This window comes from Malus sylvestris, chromosome 9, assembly GCF_916048215.2.
Source record: "Malus sylvestris chromosome 9, drMalSylv7.2, whole genome shotgun sequence".
Taxonomy (NCBI): domain Eukaryota; kingdom Viridiplantae; phylum Streptophyta; class Magnoliopsida; order Rosales; family Rosaceae; genus Malus; species Malus sylvestris.
The window spans coordinates 24,980,914-24,998,576 of NC_062268.1; the positions used below are offsets into that span (position 1 = coordinate 24,980,914).

A 17,663-nucleotide genomic window follows, 5' to 3' on the forward strand; every position below is an offset into this window, starting at 1 on the left:
TGGGCTATCACAAGTACGGTTTTGAGTGAAACCAAATCAAAACTGAATTTTTTTTGTGAATTGGATCAGTGCGGTTTTGGAGCTAAACTCGAAATGGAACCAAACCATTTGTTGCAATTCGGTTTCAAATGGTTTTAGTTTAATTCGGTTTCAAACGATTTTAGTTTCGGTTTCAAACCATTTGCAAACTAAATGCTCTATGACATTAATAACAACTCAAATAAAAAAAATAAAAAAATCCTTGACCACCATACTAAAAATCAATTTGATATAAAGTTCGACATCAAAACACCTTATAACATTATTTTAGTATTAAGTGTAGGGTCAGGAAAATATAACATAATGCTAACTTGAGATGCAGATGTTCGAGCCAGATTAAAACCTACGTAAGTATACCAAATACATGACAGAAGAACTTGAATCATAACATACAACGAACCTTGCCAATACTACGACTAATAGTAATATGGATTCAACCAAATAACTATTTAGAACCCAACATCTAATTTTAGTATTAAATTAATAGTTATTTAATTTTTGCAATCTGGTTCGATTTCAGTGCGGTTTCATCTGCTCAAAGCTGAAACCAAACTGTTTGTCTAGACTGCGGTTCAATTTTAAAATCGCAAAAACCAAACCGTTTGGTGTGGTTCAATTTAGTTCGTGTTTTGATTTCGGTTTTCAGTTTCTAAGTGCCCACCCCTAATTAGGTGAGGTGTAATTGAATATTTAACTAGTGGAGTCTTTGCCTTGCTTTGCATATAAGTAGGAAAATGATTTACATAGAACAGGTTTATAGTCGCGTAGTGTCCTGTACTCAATAAGGCATTGTCAAGTACAAATTTTTATCTACGTGATAATGTATTATTTTATTGAAACGCCACATAAAGTGAACCCATTATATATAAATTGTTCTTCATCAGTAAACATATCAAGCATGCGAGGCCTACGTAATCATGCTCATATTGTAATCCACACTCAACCAACATCTAGGGTAGATAAATGAAGTTAGAAAACTATAAGTATTTCAAATTTTTAAGGAAAGACCTAAAGAGATTAATTGGGTGTCACATCTGGCATACAAGCTGAAATCAATTTTATATAATTATTCATATGTCTCTCTCAGTCGTGATGTACAACACATGATTATATATTATTATGTGACAACAGATCAAAGGTAAACACAATTATGTACAATCAAACCATGCATCCATACAAGGAAAAGAAAATTCTAATGAAACCCTAGAAACATTAATGGCGTGTTTACATATGGGGAAAGGATATGACGGAATAGAAGTCATTCTCCAATTCTGGTTATTCCTCCGTTTACCAACTTAAGCGGAATGCACAGTTTTGCAGGCCCCCATGTAAAATCAGTATTTCAATTCCTGATATTGCCGGAATTGACTTAAGTAGACAAAGGTGGTATTTGGATTCCAGAGAGAAGGCTCCATCCTGTATCAATTTTTCCTTCCCAAAAAGCCCCTCACATTCAGTACTCCTTTCCATCTTCTCGTTGTCCTCCGCCATCCTCTCCAGCAGCTCTCTGCCAATGACAACTTCTTGGCCACTCCACAAAACTACGGTCACCTTCATCGTCGACAGCAAGTGAGAGCGACGCACTTCAGCAAATCGATCAAGCAACAAACCCTTTTAATTATTTCAAAAAAATCACGCAATTTCCATTTGAATTGCATAGAGTGCGAATCAATCCGAAAAGAAAGAGAAATGAGGGTGAGAGTGAGATCCGGAAATGGGCTCTTTCTACTGGGGTGGTGATTATGGGGTAGGGTGAGTGGGAAAGATGAAAGCAAGGGGGAAAGGGGGAGGGAGGAGTTTTTATCTTATGCTGGTGAAGATACAGAAGATAGATGAAGGTTTACATAATGATATTTTGTGAAAATGTAATATGGGCAAGAAATAAAACAAAAATAATAAGGGCATTTTAGTAATCATATTGATTTTCATTATGATTCATGGGAATAAGTAAACAACTTATATGAATTTCGTTTCATTTTTACTCCGATTCCAGAACATTTAAGTAAACAACTTTAACAAAAATTTGATTCTGACTCCTCAACTCAATTTCTCTTCAATCTAATTCCTCTATTTTAATTACGGTTACGTAAACGCGTCCTAAAAGTGCATTTTCCTCAACATCCTTAAGTGGTGGTAGGGTTCACATCCTATTCTAATGTGCGGCTTGTGGACATGCCTCCTATTTGTTCAGGGAGGGCATCATGGCCTATGATGCTAAGATGTTCAGTTGACCCCTTGACCTTGACAGGCAGATGGCATTTTTGAACGCGTTTAAATTTTAAAATTTATGTTACATAAATTTTAAAATTTAAATTCTCTTAACGTAAAATAAAAAAATAAAAAAAAATAAAAAAATAAAAAAAAATAAAAATAAAAATAAACCCTATCTACTCATAGTGGCTTTCACGTAGGCTATGGGACAGCGCGAGCAGCATTCTGACAAGGGTTTGGCGACATGTCACTTTCCCCTTTAATTTACTTTTATCTTTTAGTGGGATGCATATATATTTTATTCAGAAAACCAGCAACGCTAGTCAAGCCAGTTGGATCACAAGACAAGATCCCAATTTATCATAATATCGGGGATATATTCAAATTGGTTTCTTTTTCTTCAGTGGCCAGCTGTCAGTGACAGCAGCCAAGTGGGTCTTCTTTTACAACAGTGCTATCAATGACCTTTTCAAAGTTTTATTTCTTTTTCTTTTTTTTTTTAATTAATCTTATTAATTCATTAATTAGTTGAATAATTAATGACTCATCTCACATCACATGCCCAGGAAGACTACTTAAAAGAACAATAATAATGTTATGCCAAAAGGAACACCAAAATATGTATTAGGTTTTATTGTGCATTGTGCAGGAGAGAGGTGCTAACGTAAACCCGAAGGAGAAATTTCATCATCCACAACAGGCCACTTTATTTTATTATTTTTGGAGGGGGTCAGTTCTGCTAAGTTATACAATGGACAATCTAATTTAGTATCGAATTCGCTATCTACAAAATTTGAACATAAGATCTCTAACTTACAAGTGAAGAGAATATCATCATACTGTAATACTAAATGACTAAGAGCAACTCCACCCTTGGAGCCCTCCCCCAGGCAATCCACTATTCAAACCACCCTGTAAACAGTAACTGCCATAATGAACAGTAACTGCCTTTTGCATCTCCACCCTTGCACTTGAATAGCCCTGACAATAGGCAATAAAATATTTATTAATTTTTTTTTTTTACAAAATAATACTAAATAATTTTTTTGTAATTTCAGATAAGATATTTTAAATCGTTCTCGTTGCGCCACGTGTCATTTACCCAAAACGACTATTATTGTTCATAGATTTCGATAAGATTTTTATCCAATGTCATCGTGCCACGTGTCGTTATCTTTTTAGAATTTTTGAGAATAGATTTCGATCAGATTTTAAATTGTTCTTGTTGCACTATGTGTCATTATTCGAAAATATAATTATTGGTGATGGATTTTGATGAGATTTTTATCCAATGTCATTGTGCCACGTGTCGTTATCTTTTCAGAATCTTTTAGAATAGATTTCGATTAAATTTTTAACGAATGACGGCATGCCACGTGACACTATGACACACCCCGTCCCGAAGGAGGGCGTGCGTCAGTCATATGCCAAAATATAATATAAATGCATCAATATAAATCAGGCGAAATAATAAATCAACCGGAGACCCTACAGTGGTCCTGTACGGCTGATGCTATAGCTCAATATCCCATCCAGCCGGAGTCACCAACTGTGACCTGTACGGCCCTGCCGGAGTCACCACTGTGACCTGTACGGCACTACACTGCACATAAGTCGGAACTACCTATAGTAGTCTGTACGACTAATATGGTGAAATAATACGCTCTAGTGCTTCTCTCATCAATCATCTGTGCACATAATCTAAGGTCACCTACCAGTCGGAACCCCTCTAATGGTTTGTACGACTGGCATGTCGGAACCACCTCTAGTGGTCTGTACGACATCCACCTACTTGGATCCAAGGCGAGCGTGCGGTGTGGTGAATAATATAAGCACTAACACCTAGGGTGCAGGTTATGAGCTTCCAATGCAATTCACATAAAATAAATCGTATGAATAATGTAAAAACTCACATGTGCGTCAACAGCGTCAATTCACATATATATGCATCAATTATAAATTCAAATATCTCATCGATTGCATGCATGGCATATTCTTTCTGGAAAGCGTTGAAGGATTGTAATTTGAGCTTTTGATGATATATATATGTTTATATATTATTATGTTATTGGTCGGATCATATTTATATATATTTTTACTTCGAATTCACTCGTCTTTTCTTAGTTAGTTCCTTATATTTTTGAGCTATTTACGTTATTTTTGTGTTTATAGGATTTGTTATGCAAAGAAAATAAAAATAGAACAAGTGAAATTTTATGTAATAAATTCGTCAAAACTGTCTGTGTAGATCAGCTTTTAAATTAAATTAAAAAAAAATAATAATGATAAGTCATGATGATGTTTGAAACATCATCATGATTCATGTTGTGAAGGGAGAAGAAAATGCACGGCAGAAGATAAGAAAAGAAATAAAAAAAAGAAAAGAAAGAGAAAAGAAAAAGAAAGGAATGATAAGAGGATATTTTTTTGGACAGAGGAGAGGAAGACTCGGACAAGGGAGAAGAGAACAGAAAACAAAAGAAGAAAGAAGCAGCTTAGCTGCCTGGCTGGGAAGAAAAAGGAATACAAAAAATATATGAAAGAAGAATAAGAGGAGGACAGGAGCACAGCGCCAGGGGGAGAAAAAAGGCTGCCTTTGCAGCGAGAAAGAGAAGAGAGGCACGGACAGGAGAGCTAAGAGAGGCAGGTCAGAGGTCAGAGGAACGAGGAACAGAAGGCGCGGGGAGAGAGCAAGGCAGAGAGCAGGGAAAAAAACAGAAGGAGCAAAGCTGCCTTCTCTCTCGGTTAAATCTTTCAAAACTTATATTTTATTTCTGTTTTAATAATGTGTAACTAAATTTATTTTGGCCAGAGGTTAATTCAAAGCCATGAATATATTTGTAATATGAATTGATTACCTTCAGTTGTGATTTAATTTGCTTAACTGCTTGATTGATTACTTATTTTTGTATGTCGATTAAGAATGCATACTTAATTTACATGCATGAATTTGACGCTAGAATATAAGGGAGTTTCACCTAATCGTTATAAACTTATATTCACAAGTAGTGAAGGTTGCTAGTCACAATCACGTTAAGTAAACTCTTGGCATAAGTTTCATGCAAATCATAGTAACGAGTGCCTCGTCAATGCTTATGTTTTTCATAGAACTTAATGATTCTTGCTTGTATCTCTATTATGCAATTCATGTAGGGAACTTGTAGGGAATGTTTTGAATTGTTGTATGCGTTTTTCCGTCCAATTCAATAACTTAAGGAAAACTTGAAGATTAAAAAAAGTGATGTTCACGGTTAATCTGAAGTATTGAGATTTACAATTTATTGAAAGAACAACTGAAAATCAATTTAGGTTGCATATGTGTCATGTGTGGAGAAGAACCCTCTAGCTAGTCCGTCACCTATCCTTTCACCTTAATTTCATGCTTTTGTCAATTCTGTAATTTATTTAAGTTTAATTTACTTCTCGTCAAAACCAAACCCCCCCCCCATTATTAAATTATATTATTTAGTTAGTTTTCATTGTTGTTAGTCTTTTAATTCAATTTCCGTCCATTTCAGTTCCTAGTGTCTCAATTGATTGTTTTCATTATTTTGAGTCATTCTAAGTGTGTTTCGAGTTATTAGAGTTTTTAGCCTAGTTTTGTGTCCTTGAGTCTTGTTTAATATTTTTAAATTAATTTAGAATAGATTAGCAATCCCTCCTAATCCCCGGCCTAGAACGATACCCTACTTACATACTTTACTACAATTGTCAAAAAGAGGGTTTAATTTGTGTGTTAACTTATTTTACGCATCAAATTTTGGCGCCGTTGCCGGGGATTAGCAACTTTGCTAATCCCTTTATTTTTGTTTTTGTTTATGTTTATATTGGTGTTTGTGTATTTTACTTTTGATATTTGATTTATTTTTCTTTCTTTGATTTTAGGTACAAATGGAGCAAGACATGGCACTTGCGACCATTCAAGCTCAATTGGCACAGCTCACTGCTCAATTGACTCATAATGCCGAACGGACCACAATGCCAAGTGTCCCTACATTTGATGTGCCCTATGGGCAAGGATATCAAAGTCCTCAATTTTCTGCAAATGAAGATGTTTGGGGATATCAAGGCCATAACCAATCAAGGGGCAACATGTTTTCCAAAGCTTGCAATTCAGATTGGAGAGGTAATTCAGATTATATGTGGGATGAACCTCAACAATTTCAACAAGGTGGATATTGCCAGCAAGACGAGTTCTATTCAAGACCTATGCAGCCACCACAGCATCCCCCACAACAATTCCAATCAAATCAAAGTATGCCCGTGAATTATAATGAAATTCTTAAAGGACTAATTTCTTTGACGCAGGGTTCACAAAAAGAAGAACAATTGCCGCCATCAGAAGAGTTCTATCAGTGGCCATATGAACCGTCACAGCCACCACAACAATCAACCCAATTCAATTCAGGTACGTCCTTGGATAATGATACACTTAATAAGTTACTCACCTCTTTGAATCAGGGAGTAGAAAATCAAAACCAGGAGATGCAAGACCGAGTCAAAAGAGTGGACGAATTGGATATGCAAGTTGGGCAGATTGTGGAATTCTTGGCACAGATTCAAGATCAAAGTGAACTTTCCAACTCAAACATTGCAAATTCAAAAGCAGAAGTTGAAATCGATGAAGCCATCACTTTGGAAGGTGACATGAAGGATGAAGCTGTCCCAGAACCATCCAAACACAGCCCGAACATGGATGAATTGCTGCTGCAAGCAGAAGAGGAGGAGGACGACCTGGGCAGTTTAGAAGAATTCTTGCTGCAAGCTCCTCAAATCCCTATGTCATCCAACTCAGGTGAGGAAGTTCTAAATTCACTTCATTCTAACATTATTCCACCAAATGTCCTTTTTCCTTGCAGGTTTTTTATTCCAAATATCAAAGAGAGTGAAAAAGACATTGTGGAAGCTCTTCAAAAGGTGCAAAGTGATATCCCAATTCTTGGTGCACCAAAACAATTTCCCGATGGTATTGAAACGTTCAAAGAACCTTGCACACCAAGAAAAGGGATTCAAGAAAATGAAGTGGTTGAAGCATATCAAGAATACATCCAAGAGGCTGTGCATGAGACAATCAAGCCCAAAGCAGTTGAGTTTGATAACACGGGACAAGCCACAACCATCATAGTAAACCTGGCCAAGTTCAAAGTCCCGGAAATGTTCAAAGATGTGGTGTTTGTCATTGAGTTTGTGTCGGAAAAAGAAAGTAAGCCATCTTCTCCAATTTTAATTTTAATTTATACTAACATGTTTCTGATTTTGATGATTCAGGCACCCACTCTTGAATTTAAACCATTGCCGAATCATTTCAAGTATCACCTCCCATTAAAAGATAAATTCCATGCTTTGGAGCCGAGGGGAGTTTAAAGGAAAGATTCGTCCGACTGCGGACGTTAAAGCAAGCGCTTCTTGGGAGGCAACCCAAGCATTCAACTTACACCCTTATCTTTACTGCTTTCATTTTGTTTTGTTTAGTTAGTTGTGTTATTTGGTTGATTTCTGTGAGTTTGTGTTATTTAGCTTAAGTGTGGGGGAAGGTTAAACAAAGTCTTTTTACATTAATTTACATATTAAAAAAAAAAAAAAAAAAAAAAAAAAAAAAAAAACATAAAAGTAAAAATATTTTACAATGATGTGTAAACTAATAGCATTCATTGGTCAGGTGGTGCTTCAGTAGTCGGCGGAGCTTCAGCAGTCGGCGGGGCCACAGAAGGAGGAGGCAACAGAGGTTGATTCTTTGGAGCTTCAGCAGTCGGCGCAGCCCCAGAAGACGAAGGTAGATGCTGTTGGAACAAACCCACAAACCTCCGATGATCAAGTAAAATCTGACCATCAGTTTCCTGCATCTGGTCAATTTTCCTCTTCATGTTGGTGGCATAGCTGTGTGCGAGCTTGTGCAACTCTTTATTCTCATGCTTGAGCCCTCTAATCTCTTGCTTGAGACTCATCACTTCAGCCGCCAACGATTCAACTTGACGGGTTCGGGCAAAGAGGCGTTAGGCCATGTTGGACACGGAACCTGCACACTACACACTGAGAGCCAGAGACTCCTTGACAGCCAATTCATCAGACCGTCTTGAAAGCAGTCTGTTATCTTTAGGAGTGACAAGGTTCCGGGCCACCACCGCAGCTGTCATATCATTCTTCATCACCGAAGCCCCAACGGTAAGGGGACCAGTAGGGGATATGAAAGATGGGTGCCATATGTTGTCTGGTGAAGGCGAAGCTGCCTCTTCACCAATGTTCAAGTCAAAACGACGATCGGAAGGGCCAGACATTTTTCAGAATGGTAAAGAAAGAAGAGATCGGACATATTAAGATTTTGGAAGTGCAAGAAGGGAGTGTTTACAGGAGGGAGCTCAAGTGTGTTGTGGAACAAAATTAACGCCTCTATAAAAAGAAGAAATCAAAGAGGCGCTCCTCAGAAATCGAAGAGGCGTCTTCTCGCAAATCGAAGAGTCGGGGCTCCTTTCTCAAAAGTCGGATTCTTTTCTCAAAAGAGGCGTTTCATTTCTTAAAAGTTGGGCTTGCTCAGAAACCACGAGCCGAACCCCGGATTTCAAAAGATCAATTTGTCCAGACGTGTCGTCACTTGTCATATGCAACTGGCAGCTTTGCGAAAATTACGGGCAGCTTTGTCAGAAAGCGCGTAATTTGTACTATTCATCCATCCACCGGCTGCCGACAATGAGTGAGGGAATAGTTCCGGTTGTGAAGAAAAGTCCTATAAGTATCTACCTTCGCCTTCCACAGCAAAGGCACACCCTCTCAGCACTTCTTCATCTCCGAGAATGTATTTCCAACACACCCTCTCGAGTCACTCAGTGTTCCTTATTCCTTGGGGTACCTCTGCAAACAACCCATCCAAAGCAAAAGTATTTCATATCATGAAGGTTGAAAGCAAGAGTATCTCATATCATGCTTTCTCCCTGTCCTTCTCCTTGTCTTTGTTTTACGACAAGGAGAAAGCAAGCAATCAGCCAGCACTTGGTATAAATCTTCCGATCTGGAGCCAACTGCCTGGAACCCCTTCCTGATTGCTTACCTAGCCTTGCTCTCGAGTACTCATCTTCATCATCTTATGCTTCCGTTTTGTCTACCACATCTACTTGGGGGACAAGTAAGGGAAGTGAAAATGATACCTCGAAGCATGTGGAGACAATTTGCCAATTCATCTTCAGCTAGGGACAAGGAGAAAGAAAGCAAGAGGTGGGCACTTGGAAAGATTGAAGAAAGAATCAGACCAACACAGCTACCTTGTGCCTGCCTGCCATATAGAAGAATCAAGCAGAGAAGAACTCAGTAAAAGGAGTGCGAGTTAAATCCAAGAACTCGAGAAGCTTCAACAACATTTGGAGGGCACCTTCGCTAAAGAGCAAAGCCTCGCCGTACAAAATCATCAAATCATCACTTGCAAGTAAAAAGCTAAGTGTCACCCCGTTCAAGAGGAAAGCTGTGGAAAGTCAACAAGCACGACCAATGATCACTTATTAGTTCTATTCATTGTCTTTTATCGTGATTTTCAATTTTTCGTTTGCAATTTTTTTTTTTTTATTTTTATTTTTATTTTTTTTATTTTTTTTTTTACATTTTCTTGCGTTACTTAACTGAATTATTTCTTTTCTTTGCAGGAACTTTTGGTTATTTCCACCCTTGAAGTTGATTGCAGAATTTTAGCTTGGGGGGTCATCGCTTGGTTTTACTGCAAACTAGGGAAGTTTTCAGTCCAATTGCTTTATTTTGTTTCTTATTATTTATTTATTTTATTTTTATTTGCATTATAGTGTTTTCTGACATTGGGGACAATGTCCAGTTTAAGTTTGGGGGTAAAGAGTATAAAAATGACCAAATTGAAATTTTTTTGTACCTTCAACTACGAACGAGTTTCATTTGTTTCCATGTTGTTGCTTTTTGTTTTCTTAATTAGTTTTGTTTTCTTTTAAAAAAAAAAATTTAAAAAATCAGAAAATTTAAAAATCCAAAAATATTGTCTTGTTTCCCTTATTGTTTTGAATTAGATTTTTGTTAGTTTCCCGACCCAATGATATAATTGGATCAAATTTGAACCATGATAATCAAGAACTTAGTTAACATGTGTTTTGTGAAATTCCTAATTCTCTTGTTAGTTTTGTACATGTTTGACCATCTTTGAAAAACCAAATGCACATAGCCTTGTTAATGTGAAACTAAAGTATGACTTAAAGCTTCATATGTGAATTTAGTGACCATATACATCCTATGTGAGTTTTTGAGCCGATTGAAAGTGTGTGCATTTTTCATACACTCCTATTCTTTCATGTGTGATGAACTTATGTGAGATACATCTCTAGAACTTGCGTAACGATCTTTCGAAATGTTTGTCATTGATTGCATGAACTTGGAAATGATAGAGGCATTAGGTTTACCACTATGGCCCAAATAACCATGTTTCCCAAATAAAAATGATATCATTAGATTGCCAATTTGAGCCGTGTATGTTGAGCCTTTTATTTCTTATCACCAGATATGTCTACCCTTATACCTGAAACATTTTTCCTTACCCTTTCCAAGCAAGCTAGTGAGCAATGTGAGATTGTCTTATAAGAAATGTTTGTGAAGTACTTTGAAGGTGTTTGGCAAAAGAATAAGTGTGAGGGTATTTCATGTTTGTATTTAACAAAAAAAAAAAAAAAAAAAAAAAAAAAAAAAAAAAAAAGAAAAAAGAAAAGAGAAGAAAAAAGAAAAGAAAAAGAAAGATTGTATACAAAGAAAATAAAAAGTTTTTCAAGTTTCAGTTAAGGGTGTGGTTGGAGGTGCTAGAAGAATCGCTGGAAAGATTGAGTTCTTATAAATCTAAACAAAAGAATTGCTTGCAATGTGATGCGTAAAATAAGTTAACACACCAATTTAACCCTCTTTTTGACAATTGTAGTATAGATGTAAGTAGGGTATCGTTCTAGGCCGGGGATTAGGAGGGATTGCTAATCTATTCTAAATTAATTTAAAAATATTAAACAAGACTCAAGGACACAAAACTAGGCTAAAAACTCTAATAACTCGAAACACACTTAGAATGACTCAAAATAATGAAAACAATCAAATTAGACACTAGGAATTGAAATGGACGGAAATTGAATTAAAAGACTAACAACAATGAAAACTAACTAAATAATATAATTTAATAATGGGGGGGTTTGGTTTTGACGAGAAGTAAATTAAACTTAAATAAATTACAGAATTGACAAAAGCATGAAATTAAGGTGAAAGGATAGGTGACGGACTAGCTAGAGGGTTCTTCTCCACACATGACACATATGCAACCTAAATTGATTTTCAGTTGTTCTTTCAATAAATTGTAAATCTCAACGCCCCAAATTAACCGTGAATTGCACTAATTAACCCTCAGTTTTTCCACAAGTTATTGGGTTGGATGATTGCATACGACAACCCAAAACATTCCCTACAAGTTCCCTACATGAATTGCATAATAGAGATACAAGCAAGAATCATTAAGTTCTATGAAAAACATAAGCATTGACGAGGCACTCGTTACTATGATTTGCATGAAACTTATGCCAAGAATTTACTTAACGTGATTGTGACTAGCAACCTTCACTACTTGTGAATATAAGTTCATAACGATTAGGTGAAACTCCCTTATATTCTAGCGTCAAATTCATGCATGTAAATTAAGTATGCATTCTTAATCGACATACAAAAATAAGCTACCAATCAAGCAGTTAAGCAATTTAAATCACAACTCAGAAATCCCAACTGAAGGTAATCAATTCATATTACAAATATATTCATGGCTTTGAATTAACCTCTAGCCAAAATAAATTTAGTTACACATTATTAAAACAGAAATAAAATATAAGTTTGGAAAGATTTAACCGAGAGAGAAGGCAGCTTGCTGCTTCTGTCTGTCCGTGCCTTTTCTCCGTTCTTTCTATTTTCTTCTCACGTCTGACTGCTCTCTGCCCTCACTGCTCTCTGCCTTCACTGCACTCTGCCTTCCCTGTCAGTTTCTTCCCTGCTCTCTTTATTTTCTGCCTTCCCCCCTTCGCACTGCACTCCTCCTTTATTGTATTGCTGTGCTTTTCTTCTGTCTTTCCTCATCATTTTCATATATTTTTTTGTTTTCTTTTCTTTTCCTTCCACTCCATTTTGTCTGCCCGTGTTTTCTGCTTTTCTTATTTTATTTCTGCTTTCTTTTCCACTTCTGCCTACTGCACCTATTCTTTTCTTTACTCTTTTCCCCACAGTCTGTTTCTTTATTCCTCCATTAGCTGCGTCGGTGCACTCCATTTCTCATTAGTCTTCTTTCATTTCTTTTATTCTTTCTGTCCCTTGTGCCATCCTCTCTGTACTTCTTTATGCCGTTTCTTTTATTTTCTTTTCAGCTCATTTTCTATGAAAAAAAATGCTAACACAAAATTAATTGTACATTAACACAAGGTAAGGTAAAATGCCACAATTTTAACACAAAAACATCCAAAGACTTTAGAAATGAATGGTATAAATGCATGAAATATATGAGTGATCAAATACCCCCAAACTTACATTTTTGCTAGTCCTCTAGCAAAACAAAGAAAACATGAAAAAGTAATAACATGAAAAATATTAGCTTCCCTCTATGTGACCCTCATAGAATTTCATTCAAGAAAACAAATCATCAAGAACCATAGCTAGCACCAAACAAACTAATCCAAGTTCATCTTCCTTATTCAAATATTAGCAGTAATCTTTGAATCATCCTTGAAGTGTAGTGTGTGAGATAGCCATGCTAATGCAATTTCAAAAATGTTGCTTTTTTTTTTATTTTTAAAATCACCATATGCAAACTAGCAACCTTCTCACGGGATATACACTCAATCACACATGTGCTTAGTTTTAATGTGTTTCGCTCAAAGAATCAAATGTGAAAGTTCTACCATAAGCTTGCATAAAGATCACTTCTCCACAGTCATAATTGCAAAACTTAAATCAAGAGGACTTTTATTGGATGTAATGAGGTTTAGGGATAGGGTTATTGAAACGATAGAATAGGAAAACACAAGTTCCAAGCTACATTGCAAGCAATTCTTTTCTTTAGATTTATAAGAACTCAAGCTCTCCAGCAATTCTTCTAGCACCTCCAACCACACCCTTAAACTGAAACTTTAAAAACTTTTTATTTCATTTGTATACAATCTTTCTTTTTCTTTTTCTTTTCTTCTCTTTTCTCTTTTTTTTTTTTTAAATACAAACATGAAATACCCCCACACTTATTCTTTTGCCAAACACCTTCAAAGTACTTCACAAACGTTTCTCATAAGACAATCTCGCATTGCTCGCTTGGAAAGGGTAAGGAAAAAATGTTTCAGGAATAAGGGTAGACATATCTGGTGATAAGAAATAAAAGGCTCAACATACACGGCTCAAATTGGCAATCTAATGATATCATTTTTCTTTGGGAAACATGGTTATTTGGGCCATAGTGGTAAACCTAATGCTTCTATCATTTCCAAATTCATGCAATCAATGACAAACATTTCGAAAGATCGTTACGCAAGTTCTAGAGATGTATCTCACATAAGTTCATCACACATGAAAAAAAATAGGAGTGTATGAAAAATGCACACACTTTCAATAGGCTCAAAAACTCACATAGGATGTATATGGTCACTAAATTCACATATGAAGCTTTAAGTCATACTTTAGTTTCACATTAACAAGGCTATGTGCATTTGGTTTTTCAAAGATGGTCAAACATGTACAAAACTAACAAGAGAATTAGGAATTTCACAAAACACATGTTAACTAAGTTCTTGATGATCATGGTTCAAATTTGATCCAATTATATCATTGGGTTGGGAAACTAACAAAAATCTAATTCAAAACAATAAGGGAAACAAGACAATATTTTTGGATTTTTAAATTTTCCGATTTTTTAAATTTTTTTTTTTTTAAAAAGAAAACAAAACTAATTAAGAAAACAAAAAGCAACAACATGGAAACACATGAAACTCGTTCGTAGTTGAAGGTACACAAAAAATTTCAATTTGGTCATTTTTATACTCTTTACCCCCAAACTTAAACTGGACATTGTCCCCAATGTCAGAAAACACTATAATGCAAATAAAAATAAAATAAATAAATAATAGGAAACAAAATAAAGCAATTGGACTGAAAACTTCCCTAGTTTGTAGTAAAACCAAGCGATGACCCCCCAAGCTAAAATTCTGCAATCAACTTCAAGGGTGGAAATAACCAAAAGTTCCTGCAAAGAAAAGAAATAATTCAGTTAAGTAACGGAAGAAAATGTAGAAAATGCAAACGAAAAATTGAAAATGACGATAAAAGACAATAAATAGAACTAATAAGTGATCATTGGTCGTGCTTGTTGACTTTCTACAGCTTTGATCTTGAACTGGTTTGGAATTCTGAGCGGGGAATATCAGAGTGCAGTCTGCATTCTTCTCTGCTTGTTTCTTCTGCACGGCGGGCAGGCACGAGGTAAAGGTGTTGGTCTGTTTCTTTCTTCAATCTTTCCAAGTGCCCACCTCTTGCTCTCTTTCTCCTTGTCCTTAGTTGAGGATGAATCAGCACGTTGTCTCCACATGCTTCGAGGTATCATCTTCACTTCCCTTATAAGTGAGAGACAAAGCGAAAGCATAAGATGATGAGTACTCGAGAGCAAGAGCTGGCTGGAGAAAGGACAGGGAGAAAGCATGATATGAGATACTCGTGCTCTCAACCTTTATGATATGAAATACTTGTGCTCTGGATGGGTTGTTTGCAGGGGTATCCCAGGGGATGAAAAATACAGAGTGACTCGAGAGGGTTTGTTGGAAAGCTATTTCAGAGAGGATGAAGGGTTAAGTGAGGCTGAAAGTTGGGTGAGACTGCTTCACTTTGAAGTTCAACATTTATAGAATTTTCTTAATGGCTGGGAAGGCATTGTTTCATTACTCGTGTCGGCAACCGGTGGATGGATGAATAGTACAAATTACGCGCTTTCTGACAAAGCTGCCCGTAATTTCCGCAAAGCTGCCAGTTGCATGTGACGAGTGACGACACGTCTGGACAAATTGATCTTTTGAAATCCGGGGTTCGGCTCGTGGTTTCTGAGTAAGCCCAACTTTTAAGAAATGAAAGGCCTCTTTTGAGAAAAGAATCCGACTTTTGAGAAAGGAGCCCCGACTCTTCGATTTGCGAGAGGATGCTTCTTCGATTTCTGAGGAGCGCCTCTCTGATTTCTTCTTTTTATAGAGGCGTTAATTTTGTTCCACAACACACTTGAGCTCCCTCCTGTAAACACTCCCTTCTTGCACTTCCAAAATCTTAATCTGTCTGATCTCTTTTTTCTTTACCATTCTGAAAAATGTCTGGCCCTTCCGAGCGTCGTTTTGACTTGAACATTGGTGAAGAGGCAGCTCCGCCTTCACCAGACAACATATGGCACCCATCTTTCATATCCCCTACTGGTCCTCTTACCGTTGGGGATTCGGTGATGAAAAATGACATGACCGCTGCGGTGGTGGCCCGGAACCTTGTCACCCTCAGAAATAACAGACTGCTCGCTAGACGGTCTGATGAATTGGCGGTTAAGGAGTCTCTGGCTCTTAGCGTGCAGTGTGCGGGTTCTGTGTCCAACATGGCCCAACGCCTATTTGCTCGAACCCGTCACGTTGAATCGTTGGTGGCTAAAATACAGAGTCTCAAAGAGGAGATTAGAGGACTCAAGCATGAAAATAAACAATTGCACAAGCTTGCACACAATTATGCCACAAACATGAAGAGGAAAATTGATCAGCTGCAGGAAAATGATGGTCAGATTTTACTTGATCACCGGAGGTTTGTGGGTTTGTTCCAACCGCATCTGTTTTCGTCTTCTGGGGCGGCACCGCGTAGTGAAGCTCCAACTGATCAACCTCCGATACCTTCTCCTTCCGTGGCCCCGCCGACTGCTGAAGCTCCGCCGACTACTGAAGCACCACCTGACCAATGAATGCTATTAGTTTACACATCATTGTAAAATATTTTTACTTTTTTGTTTTTTTTTTTTTTTTTTTTTTTTTTTTTTTTTTTAATATGTAAATTAATGTAAAAAGACTTTGTTTAACCTTCCCCCACACTTAAACTAAATAACACAAACTCACAGAAATCAACCAAATAACACAACTAACTAAACAAAACAAAATGAACGCAGTAAAGATAAGGGTGTAAGTTGAATGCTTGGGTTGCCTCCCAAGAAGCGCTTGCTTTAACGTCCGCAGTCGGACGAATCTTTCCTTTAAACTCCCCTCGGCTCCAAAGCATGGAATTTATCTTTTAATGGGAGGTGATACTTGAAATGATTCGGCAATGGTTTAAATTCAAGAGTGGGTGCCTGAATCATCAAAATCAGAAACATGTTAGTATAAATTAAAATTAAAATTGGAGAAGATGGCTTACTTTCTTTTTCCGACACAAACTCAATGACAAACACCACATCTTTGAACATTTCCGGGATTTTGAACTTGGCCAGGTTTACTATGATGGTTGTGGCTTGTCCCGTGTCATCAAACTCAACTGCTTTGGGCTTGATTGTCTCATGCACAGTCTCTTGGATGTATTCTTGATATACTTCAACCACTTCATTTTCTTGAATCCCTTTTCTTGGTGGGCAAGGTTCTTTGAACGTTTCAATACCATCGGGAACTTGTTTTGGTGCACCAAGAATTGGGATATCACTTTGCACCTTTGGAAGAGCTTCCACAATGTCTTTTTCACTTTCTTTGATATTTGGAATCAAAAACCTGCAAGGACAAAGGACATTCGGTGGAATAATGTTATAATGAAGTGAATTTAGAACTTCCTCACCTGAGTTGGATGACATAGGGATTTGAGGAGCTTGCAGCAAGAATTCTTCTAAATTGCCCAGGTCGTCCTCCTCCTCTTCTGCTTGCAGTAGCAATTCATCCATGTTCGGGCTGTGTTTAGATGGTTCTGGGACAACTTCATCCTTCATGTCACCTTCCAAAGTGATGGCTTCATCGATTTCAACTTCTGCCTTTGAATTTGCAATGTTTGAGTTGGAAAGTTCACTTTGATCTCGAATCTGTGCCATGAATTCCACAATCTGCCCAACTTGCATATCCAATTCGTCCACTCTTTTCACTCGGTCTTGCATCTCCTGGTTTTGATTTTCTACTCCCTGATTCAAAGAGGTGAGTAACTTATTAAGTGTATCATTATCCAAGGACGTACCTGAATTGAATTGGGTTGATTGTTGTAGTGGCTGTGACGGTTCATATGGCCACTGATAGAACTCTTCTGATGGCGGCAATTGTTCTTCTTTTTGTGAACCCTGCGTCAAAGAAATTAGTCCTTCAAGAATTTCATTATAATTCACGGGCATACTTTGATTTGATTGGAATTGTTGTGGGGGATGATGTGGTGGCTGTATAGGT

General features: G+C 37.0%; 2 protein-coding genes across 3 annotated transcripts; one reads left to right on the forward strand and one right to left on the reverse strand.

The window, feature by feature from the left end:
* The first annotated feature begins 5,301 nt into the window (after nt 1-5,301).
* Nucleotides 5,302-10,981, forward strand: LOC126633708 (uncharacterized). 2 transcript variants are annotated; one of them, XM_050304283.1, is made up of 2 exons: nt 5,302-7,453; nt 7,910-9,837. In XM_050304283.1, the coding sequence occupies exons 1-2, from the start codon at nt 6,142-6,144 to the stop codon at nt 7,978-7,980; spliced, it is 1,383 nt and encodes a 460-aa protein (XP_050160240.1). In that variant the 5' UTR covers nt 5,302-6,141; the 3' UTR covers nt 7,981-9,837. The 2 variants fall into 2 exon arrangements, with proteins under 2 accessions (XP_050160240.1, XP_050160241.1); XM_050304284.1 differs by lacking the exon at nt 7,910-9,837 and adding an exon at nt 9,879-10,981 and having other exon boundaries at nt 5,303-7,453.
* A 3,454-nt stretch (nt 10,982-14,435) lies between these two features.
* LOC126633709 (uncharacterized) lies at nt 14,436-17,103 on the reverse strand. The gene is made up of 2 exons (XM_050304285.1): nt 16,666-17,103; nt 14,436-14,488 (listed from the first exon to the last, which is right to left on the reverse strand). Exons 1-2 carry the CDS (start codon nt 17,087-17,089, stop codon nt 14,463-14,465), a joined length of 450 nt encoding a protein of 149 aa, XP_050160242.1. The 5' UTR covers nt 17,090-17,103; the 3' UTR covers nt 14,436-14,462.
* Nucleotides 17,104-17,663: the final 560 nt, after the last annotated feature.

Excerpts from the sequence above, each read along its gene's own strand:
- LOC126633709 (XM_050304285.1), bottom strand. The coding sequence starts at position 17,089 with ATGTCATCCAACTCAGGTGAGGAAGTTCTAAATTCACTTCATTATAAC. Across the intron at positions 14,489-16,665 it reads GTTTGTGTCGGAAAAAGAAA|GAACTTTTGGTTATTTCCAC; the intron begins GTAAGCCATCTT and ends TTTTCTTTGCAG.
- LOC126633708 (XM_050304283.1), top strand. The coding sequence starts at position 6,142 with ATGGAGCAAGACATGGCACTTGCGACCATTCAAGCTCAATTGGCACAG. Across the intron at positions 7,454-7,909 it reads GTTTGTGTCGGAAAAAGAAA|GTGGTGCTTCAGTAGTCGGC; the intron begins GTAAGCCATCTT and ends TTCATTGGTCAG.